General features: G+C 38.3%; 1 protein-coding gene across 1 annotated transcript; it reads left to right on the forward strand.

Annotated features, from left to right (window-relative positions):
• Window positions 1–2268: 2268 nt before the first annotated feature.
• Window positions 2269–9125, forward strand: pi15a (peptidase inhibitor 15a). The gene is made up of 6 exons (XM_079805858.1): window positions 2269–2391; window positions 2851–3181; window positions 3802–3920; window positions 4067–4199; window positions 4658–4773; window positions 5296–9125. Exons 2-6 carry the CDS (start codon window positions 2903–2905, stop codon window positions 5429–5431), a joined length of 783 nt encoding a protein of 260 aa, XP_079661984.1. The 5' UTR covers window positions 2269–2391; window positions 2851–2902; the 3' UTR covers window positions 5432–9125.
• Window positions 9126–10803: the final 1678 nt, after the last annotated feature.

Below are 10803 nucleotides of genomic sequence, written 5' to 3' on the forward strand. Positions count from 1 at the left end.
GGGCTAGGCTAGCCAGCTTTCCCCACAATAAACTGGATTACATTCGATTACTGCTGTTGTGTCTTTGTTTGCGCTGTGTAAGTTACTCAATGCGCATCACTGACGCTATTCATATGATTGGAACATATCTAGAAATAATGCTTTAATCAAACTTACTAACTCGTTCATCTCGCTGTAATGGTACATTGCATGTGTTACAAAGTTGGTAGAATAATGATGAAGAGGACTCGGTGTGACTGGGACTCGTGTTTATTCAGAACTCTCAGATACAAACACAATAAACTCGCGCTGACAGACAGCGCTCTCATCATAACTCAGTAGTTACTATAAATAACTTTGTTAGCAATCGCTCCGTCTCCGTGATGTCCTGTTCGCGAACGAATCATTCTTTTGAATCGGTTCTTTTTAGTGAACCGAACCAGTTCACCAAATCGGACTGAATCGTTCTAAACGGTTCGCGTCTCGAGTCAGCGCTGATCCATAATTTACTAACTTTCTGACATGAGTGACAGCCCCTCTGACTAGAAATAAACTAATAACCTGAAGTATATTCTAGTAACTACAACAGTTCACCCTGAACTGAGACATGCTGAGAGAACTGATGTGAAGTGAACACAGGTCCATCTGTCTCTGGCAGACTTGTGCCTGCTCGTGCCTCGTTAAAGCACGCCCCCTCCGCTCATTTAAAATGCAAAGATGTCAGCCAATCACAACAGTGGGCGTTTTTCCTGAAGTCTCACAGCAGACACGCCTCTTGAAGCAGGGCAGTCAGCCACAGGGCAAACAGCAGTATAGAAAAAATGCCTTTTATTTCTAAATTATGACATTTTATGATGTAAAAATCATACTAACAATATAAGTACACCTCAGGAAACACTATAAAATAATAGAAAAATGCCATGCCATGGGACCTTTAACGGACACGCGCACTCAGCGACCATTGTAAGTCCACAAGACCGAAAGTGCACATGAAGTGTGCCATTTGGGACAGGGCCTAAAGCGTTTCTGCAAAATAAAACCGGAAACCGAGGGTAACGCAGATATGGCGCAATTGAAAGGCGACTCCCTCGTACTTCCCGGTTCCTTGGTTAAAATAGCAATTTCTCACGATTTACAAATAGTTGGAAACATTTGGGATATTGTAAGTACTCAACTGAACAAAATATATAACACTGGCCTATGGTTTTTGGATATTTTACTCAAAAATGTTTACATAGTGCACCTTTAACTTGTTTTTTTTAATGAAATTTCGCCATTTTAAATAAAAAATATGCTATAATTTACATAATCCATGTCATTCATAACAGAACGTGACGAGAAAATAAATATCTTGCGTCTTTGACAAATTAGACATACGAATAAGAGATAAGAGTGAATGTGTGCATATTTTTAAATAAAATATTATTTGCATTTAGATTTTATGGATTATCAACAAGGCTACAATTTTAGAACTCTAGAATTTACCATTCTAATTTATTTTGCCTTATTCTCTTAAATCCATTTGAAATAATCCTTCTTTTAATCCTTTAATTATTTAATTTCTTTACATAAAAGGACCCCATAACGCCCCATCCTCCACAAAAAAACATTTGGTCCCCCCAATGTTCAAGACATGGTTACAGCCTTGCATTCAGGAACGAGACATTGAATAATTCACTCAAGTGATTTGTTCAAAAATGTTGAATAATGCAATAACGAAACAAGTGATAAATAAGTTCCAATCAATTCCTGATTGCCTTTTGGAACAACATCTTTCCTTATTATTTGTAGGGTAGTAGGTTAAAACAACAGCAGCACTCTTTGTTCTTGACAATAATGTACAGTTTAGGGATAGCCTAAATTGTAGATTTCTAAACGACTGAAATCTGAAGTAAATGAATGTGGGGCTATCTAGCACTAACAGTTACATCTTTTTAAACAATATTAGTTACAACACTCCCTGGTTTAATACTCATATATTTGTTAATTTGGAGCCTCTTTATTGGCCATTGCAATGGACTAAGCTGCATTTTGGGGTCACAGGAATATTCACTTGCTTATCTTATGTTTTCTTTTCTACTCACGCCAGCTGTGCAAACTAAAAGCAGATGTTTTGATTTAGCCTGCTTGGATCTGCCAGGAAATGGATAAAAGAAACGCAGTACTACGTCTCGGATGATGTCACGCTTCAGGTGACAGATGGGGCGGAACCCCGCGCACCTTCAAAGCCGGAACACTTCCTGAACCGGTACCTCAGCCGTATATAAACCCGCCGCAGCGCTTCTGAGCAGGGAGAGGAGAGACAAACAGCTCGCGAGTTCACAACGACTTAAAACAAAGCTACTACTGGACACATTCAGGCAAATAGGAGACGTGTTTATATCCAGAGGCGGCTCTAGCATCTCTGAGAAGGTAGGGACATTTGTGTAATTTACAAGCTATCTTTGATTTAATTACATTGTGTGTTATGTTGTTGAGTAGCGTTGAATAGTGATTAATAGTTGAGTCTCTTCGTTTCCATTAGTGTCAAATTTATGCTGAAACGTTTTGCTAAAATCATAACAAATGAATGAAATTGATATCTCAATTCAGTTCTATATATTAATGACACTAGTACTGACACTGGTGCTAATAATGACTTTTATTTGTTTTATTTATGCTGGCAAAGTTACAAACTGCGTTTTTAAGCGTATTGTACTTTTACAACCAATGTGAAAAATTCTGAAAACTAATAAATTAAAATTATTTTGACAATTTAGAAGCAAATGTTATATTGATGATGTTTTTTTCCTATGTTGTGTCTATGGTACAGTGAAGGACAATTGGATTTAATGTGTTCTCTAATAAATTGGAATCATTTATGTTTCACAGGCAGATTCTGCAAACGGAATTGTAACCTCTCAGCACATCTCAACCATCAATCATGAATGAAAACCGCTTGGCTATCGACATTCTGCTCTTGTGTATATCCTGTGGAGCAAGTGCACTGGCAGCCTTCAATCCCACTGCCTCTTCATCCCTGCCAGCAACCAATTTCACTGATATTGGCTCCGCGCCTCCAAAATATCTCACAGAGGCTGCTAACCTTCCCCAAACCAGACGGAAACGTTATATTTCCCAGAACGATATGGTGGCTATTCTTGATTACCATAATAAAGTCAGAGGGAAAGTTTTCCCTCCAGCTTCAAACATGGAATATATGGTAAGTCACGTATAATAATAACCATTAATAAGTAGTCTATGATAAAATCAGGATCATTTTGAAATTTAGAAAAAGAAAGTTTTGCTTGTTTGAACTTTTGCTCTACACCCTCACGGCGGTTCATCGGGTTCAGTTGTTTTATTTATTTAATTGTATAATTATCTGGCATTTTGCCTGGAAAGCACATTGCTGCTGTTGTAGCTGGACACGTGAGCGTTGCACATGTAACCGCGCTCATCACAGGATGCAGGAATGACAAACTTCTCTGTGTCCTTTTGGCACCAGCAGCTGTTGAGCAGATTTAATTGGCTCAGACCACCAGAGTAGATCCTCCCCAGCATAATCAATCTGCTAAGACTACAGCTAAGCACTGAAATACTTTCAAAAGTGCACAGTCATGGGAAATGCTGCATTTAAATATGTTTCAATAGATCTAAATGTGTTTTTTTAAAAACGCATTTTCTGATTTTACCATGATTAAAATGGGTAATTTGTGTACTCTGTTGTGTTGAATTAGCTACGTTTTCCAGCATGAAATGTACTGTTTATCCATGGTTTATGACTTAACTCACTTCTGACATTACAATAAATAAATGTATTATGTGTATTTCATGTCTCAGGTCTGGGATGACGCTCTTGCAAAATCGGCTGAGCAGTGGGCGTCTACATGCATTTGGGAGCATGGTCCTCGCAATCTTCTTCGATTTCTGGGTCAGAACCTTTCAGTTCGAACAGGAAGGTATGCATCCCCATTCTCCACCTTCGGTCCCAGTTTGTGATCAGTGATGTTTCTACTGTACCAATGGACATTTGGGCTTGAAAGGCCAAGCAAAGCATTTCATCACACCATAATGAGATTTGGTGCTGTGTTTGGATTGTTTACAGGTACAGATCCATTTTGCAGCTGGTGAAGCCCTGGCATGATGAAGTGAAGGACTATTCCTTTCCCTATCCTCGAGACTGCAATCCCAGATGTCCTCTTAAGTGCTATGGGCCTATGTGCACTCATTATACACAAGTGAGTTGATTAAGATGGTCTTTGTGTAATGAATTTCTTCAGCTGTGCTACCGTTTGTGGTTTGTATGATTTTATATATTTTTGAACAGAAACTAATACTTTTATTTAGCAAGGATCAAAAGTGACAGACATTTATAATGTTACAATATATTTATATTTCAAATAAATATCACAACTGTTTTAAACATTGATAATAATAGAGAGTGCTTTTTTTGAAAGCAGAATAAAATGATTTTTGAAGGATCATGTGACACTGAAGACTGGAGCTGCTGAAAATTCATATTATATTTAAAAAGGAAAACCGTTGTTTGAAAATTGCAGCTATATATGCTATAATGCTGTTTTTACTGTATTTTTGATCATATAAATTCAAGGGACTTCTGTTAAAAATATCAAAACTTTGGTGTTTTTATCTTTCTCATTTGACCATTTCTCACTTGTTGCTTATGTTTTACCAGATGGTGTGGGCAACCTCGAATAAAGTAGGATGTGCCATCAACACTTGCCATAATATGAATGTTTGGGGTTCAGTATGGAAGAGGGCAACATACTTGGTGTGCAACTATTCTCCAAAGTAAGTATGTTTTCTGTGCTGTAGCTCAACTCCAGAGTACTCTTCGGTAACCTAATTAGGCTAAGCTAGCAATCTGACACTCCTCTGTTAAAAACGTTTTTTTGACATGGACATCCACGGGGCTTTCTGGTTCAAAGACCTAGACGACCTCTCGCATTCCTACTGCATGTGGAATTTTAGCGGAATTCTGCCTCTAATTCCAGAATCAAAGAACCATGATCTTGTGTGGCTAGTGACTTGTGACCTTCTTTCAGTCTTATAGGACCGCGCACTTGAAAAAAACCTCTTAGGCTACTGCAGGGCAAGTTATTTTTAAACTCTAGTAAAGACCCTGCTATCTGAGAACTAGTTAAATTGGATCTGGATTGATTTAAAGCATGTCTTCTTATGGAACCAACATAGAAACGCTGTTAAAATGGGCAATATAAAATCTAGTTATTGTGTGCTTCATGTCAAAAAAACTTTTGAAAATGTCCTATCTCATTGGTGTGTCATTGACAATGTTGTTTTTGTTGTTTACAGGGGGAACTGGATTGGTGAGGCCCCGTATAAAGTAGGTGTTCCTTGTTCCATGTGCCCTCCGAGCTATGGAGGATCATGCAGTAACAACATGTGCTTTCCTGCTGTGAACTCAAATTACCTGCACTGGTTCAAATGAAGACAGACAGACAGAATGCACATGCCCCATTACAGAGACACTGTCCCTTATGGGAATTTGCACAACATTCCTGCATTTTTTTTTTTTGTATGGGCCATATATATGGGCCATATAGGACCATGGGTTGCAAGGCAGCAAGTTTTTAAAGACCTGTACATAACTTATTTTTCAGTGTTTATACCATTTTATATTGTTTTGTGTATGTACCCATTTATAGGAAATAGTTAATTTCCTGAGAGGGACTCTACTGTGATCTGTCAAGTCAGGATTGGTGCTTACAGTATTCAACCATTACTGTATTCAGAGAACACAAGGTGCAGTTGCCAAAATTCCCATCAGGCCTTGTTAGCAAGTCTAACATTGAGCGTTGTCTGTAGTCCCAGACTGGTTTAAAAGGGATAGTTCACAGAAAAAAAGAGTATTCTGTCATAATTTACTCACCCTCATGTCTTTTCAAACTTGTATGGCTTTCTTTCATCTGTGGGAGACAAAAGAGGGCATTTTGAAGAGTTTTTCAGCTGTTTTTGGAAGTCTTGGACCCATTGACTTTTATTGTACGGACAAAAACTGCTGAAACATTCTTGTAAATATCATCCCTCAGAAGATATTCTGTTATGATTTACTAATTCTCGTGTCATTCCAAACCTGTATGACTCCTACAGAACGCAAAAGAAGATAATTTAAAGCTTCAGTCCGTACCTTTTTTTTTTTTTTTGTTAAAAATGATCCAAAATCAATTTGAGCAAGTACATAACCAGCCAGTGTTTAAAACTTCTCCTTACCGTAGCCCGATTCACAACAGTAAGCTTGTAAAAATATTATAATTTGAGTGGTACTGGTAGCTTTCTATGGGAAATTCGAGCATGGCGCCGTTCGTCTTTGCGTCTTTGCGTCATTACGTCACGTCTGTATACATGAAGGAGTTCGGCCTGTAGGCTATATCGTATGTGAGGATGCTGCAGGTGGCGGATCATTTATAGCCTTTTCTCACAGCAGCTGGAATAATTAAATGTATCATTTGGATGGCAGATTGTAATCCGGAAAGGACCAATCATCAGTGACAACTGGAGATTCACCCGTAGTCAAAAGCAAAAAATGAGACTGTACAGGGAACGCTATAATGATATTATATAAAACAACAATAATAATAATAATTTGCATGGTTTGATGTGATATGAGCTAAGCGGTCGTTAGATTTAATCACCATTGGTAGCACGATTTTATTGTAATGCTTTTTTTTTTTCCCTCAGTTGGTCAGAACAAAAGTGTCAGACATGTTACTTACATGTTCAGATGACATTTTCTTATTTTGGTCCTGATTCCGAGACGTAGAATCTGTGATTTCGGAATACAGTATCCACACCGGTGCGGTGAAGAATGACAGCCACACAAACTCCTCAACATTAGATTAATCTGCGCTGAGGAGCCGTGCCGATGCACAACCCACGTAAAGATGATAATTCTGCAAATAACTGCTATTGCAAGTTTCAAACAGAGATGGCGACAAATAGGCACAACTTACGGACTGCAGTTTTAAATAAAGTTGGTAATGGAAACTATCTTCTATGTTCAACAGAAGAAACAAAGACCCCTTTTCCACCAGAATGAACCGGGTGCGAGTTCAGAGCCAGTGCCAGTTCAAAGTTGGTTCGACTGAGCCTTCTAAGAACCGATTTGCCTTTCCACGGGCTAGAGAGCCACCACAGAGCCAGGTCTTGCGTCACTGTAAACGTCTCATCTTTCTCAGCAACGCTAGTGAGGCTGCAGGAAAAAAACCCCACCAGGCTTGTTTGAGGAGCATTGGCGCTGCGCAGACCGATCAGCGAATTATATCAAAGTACCGCAAGAGCGATTCCAAAGCATGAGTGTTTTTTTTTTTTTTTAAATGTCATATGGCAATCGGTCTGCACAGCACCGATGCATCTCGAACAAGCCTTCCATCAACAATGGAGAACGTTGCGTTACTATTGATGCTCATGGCTTTACGATCCTACATCGGCATCAAAACACAGCGAATCCAACGCATTCGAGCAACTCGCCGTAATTTGTGTAGACGGAGATTACAATTGAGCAGCTATTAGCTCGATTCATAGACTGTAAAAAAACACGGGACGTGGGTGGAGCTGAGGTGACGCGATGACTAACAGACAGCTGATAAATGGTCACGCCCTTAATTATGCAGGACTTTAAAGCTTTATATAATGCAAACGAATGAGTTATAAAACAATTCACCCCCTCACAGTTGTCATGAAGGGCATAATTAGCCGTATAGACCTAAACCACAATTTGTACCAGGCTGTAAATGTGTTTTTCTGCTGTAAAGTTGGGCATTTTAACATGGGGTTCAATGAGATTCTGCTCCCTTCTGGAGCCTGTCCCTAGCGGCCAGTCGAGGAATTGCAGTTTAAGTCACTTCCGTATTGGCTTCAAGAGAAGATTGGCCGCTTGGCTCGATTTGCTGCTATTTCAAAAATGGCGGTCACAAGTTTGTGTTCGTCTTGGTCATGGTAACCCCACCCCCAGCCCCTGACGCAAGCGGTTCTTACTTCTAGACCAGCAATGTTTTGGTGCTACTTTTTCTGGTTCGGAGCTGGTGCTTTGGGTGTGTTAAGATAAAGAACCGATTTGCAACTAGGATCTGGCTCCGCACCAGCACTGCCTTGGTGGAAAAGTGGTAAAAGTCATACAGGTTTGTAACAACTTGGGGATGAGTAAATAATGACATAATTGATACTTAAGGGTGAACTGTCACTTTAAGTCATATGATGTCCTATCTATTAACCCTGGAGGTTGACTTTTGGTGCTTCAGAAGAAATGTTAAGCTAGCTTTTCTTGAACTGGGCTCGGACACAATAGAACTTCACTGGTTTGAATACACTCACTGGCATCCATGCTTTGCTTCGGGTCTTTCCTCTTGGAAAGTTTCCATATGCTTAAAGCCTACACACTTGTGCTTGGGGCTTAGAAATCGTGGAATGTTGATTAGGCATCGGTGGGAAAAACTCTGCATTTTGCAACCCCAGAAAGAGCATGAGATGGCTAATCGTGCTGTACCCACATGAAATGTTGAGGCGGATTAACATGGTAACATGTTCGATGTGTAAGTGCACCTTATAATGTTTTTTTTTTTTGTAATGTATTGTTATTTAGAAGTCTGTCTTTATTTGTGATTTTTACCAATTGTACATACATTTATTATGAATTCGGCAGTACAGTCTCTACAATGCATGCATAACAGTGGCACGCTATTGCATTGGATTGCACTGTGTAGATTTCACTTCTTTCTTTTCTTTTTTTTACTGCATCACACAAGCACTTGGGGAAATCTACCAGGCACTGCTCTGCATATGGAGGGGATATAAAGGGCTATTTATCCCTTCCCCTCCATAAATTCATGTTCAACATGACGTCATTTATAGAAATTGTATTTTCTGCTAAATTCAGTTCTGTAAAATATGATTTTTAATGATGTCATATTGTAGACTGCATCTCTTATTGTGTTGATGTGTCTGTTGACCTCTGAAAACTAGTCATGGTGCTGGTTTTAATGACCATAATGTAAATTTGTGTATTTGCACCTATTGTGACAACCTAAATGGCAACTGTATTTCAATAACAATTTATTTATCATCTGAAATAAGCTGTACATAACCTTTTTATACAAATCTTTTTTTTAATATAAATTTTGTTATTTAAACCTGTCATTTTGTGCCTCATTTCAAAACAACACCATTCAAGGTCTGGCGTCAGTAAGATTTTCAGAAACGTCCTTTTTATTTCACAGACACATTAAATTGATTAAAAGTGGCATTAAAAAATATTCATGAAATCCTGAAAAAAAAAGTATCATGGTTTCCTCACAAAATAATAAGCAGCGCAACGGTTTTCAACATTGAACTAAATTAAATTTAAAATACATGAAAATAGAAAACTGTTTTAAAATTGTAATAATATTTCACAATATTACTAGTTTATAGTGTTTTTGATTAGTGAAATGATGCTATGATGAGCATAAGAAACTTTTGAAAAGGCAGCTCTCAAATAACACCCATTAGACAGATTTTATGGTGAGAGTTTTGGATGAAGACTAGATGTTGAAAGAGACATCACCAGTGCTGGATGAGGGTTGAAATGATTTTGGACTTTGGCCCACAAGCAAAAACAAATACATTCAAACCAGAAAATATGTTAATTTTTTTTTTTTTTACATATGTGAGTTTCATAGAAGTATAAGTACCACCACCCTTTTTTGACTATTTAAATTAATGTTATATTATACTTTTTAATCACACTACTTGTTGATGCATTTTGTATGGTTGAATAAAGCTGAAAACCCTTGTGTTAATCAGTCCCTTAATTCCCTCCTTTTTTTTTCCTGTCAACCCGTCCCATTCTCGTTTTCTCCTCTTTGTTTGTAACACAGAAACATACAAGCCGATGGTGAGTATGGGATCTTTTGAGAAACTCGTTCTCACCCCTGTTCCTTTTGATGCTCGTTTACAATTTCACTAAACATTGTAATTGTAAGACCACTTCCTTGATATGAGAACTGGTTACAATTCTATCTTGATAAGAAAACGTTGACTTTGGCCCAGCTGATACCCGTCTTCTACACAAACAATACGTATATGATCTTACTTAGAGGGAGAGACGAAACCGATGAACTCTGTGACAGTTACAGGCTCCACCTCGTGCACTCATTTGGGAAAGGGTGGGGCGAGCAGGCAGACAGACTCTCGCCGCTACCAAATTCAGTAGATTTGGGGGAAGTATGCAGATATCACAGGGAAATATGATGCCATAAATGTTTTGATCTATTGGACAGACACAGCTGTTCCTGTACAGATTTCCAGCTGTGAGAAAAGGCAGAATCCTGCCAATGCCGTACAAAGAATAACAGGCCATCATACTTTTTTAAAAACCTTATGGTATGCAGTAGCTGTGAAAAAAAATATGCCAAAACATTAAAAAGGTAGTGTTTCACAGGAAGGATGAAGTGGGTGTACAGTAATTCTGAATGGACAGGCTACGTCAGCTTCAAAAAATTGACTCTATTTGCTACCTTTCTCACTGGTTTTATTGTGCACGATTCAACGGTCCATATTATTCAAAATAAAAATGCGTTAGTCTTCATAATCTTTAATCAAAATGTAATAACTTGCATTTTCGTCAATCTGACGACATTATCCAAATTTGTCATCCTCGCTCAAAATCAGTGCTTTAATGTCAAGTGCATTTCTATGCGACAAAAATGCAATATTACATTTGTTAACTGCATTTGCAGTATATTCAATATTCATTATTTACCCTGTTCTAGTTTCATTTATTCATTTATTTACTCCAATTTAAGGCCCTAACCCCAGGAAAAAATT

The sequence above is a fragment of the Gobio gobio genome (genome assembly GCF_949357685.1).
Source record: "Gobio gobio genome assembly, chromosome: 23".
Lineage (NCBI taxonomy): Eukaryota > Metazoa > Chordata > Actinopteri > Cypriniformes > Gobionidae > Gobio > Gobio gobio.

What these genes read in the sequence shown, in the direction of transcription:
- pi15a (XM_079805858.1), top strand. Translation starts at nt 2,903, where the DNA reads ATGAATGAAAACCGCTTGGCTATCGACATTCTGCTCTTGTGTATATCC. An exon ending in CTTCAAACATGGAATATATG is followed by an intron (nt 3,182 to 3,801) that starts GTAAGTCACGTA and finishes TTCATGTCTCAG; the next exon opens with GTCTGGGATGACGCTCTTGC. An exon ending in CTTTCAGTTCGAACAGGAAG is followed by an intron (nt 3,921 to 4,066) that starts GTATGCATCCCC and finishes GATTGTTTACAG; the next exon opens with GTACAGATCCATTTTGCAGC.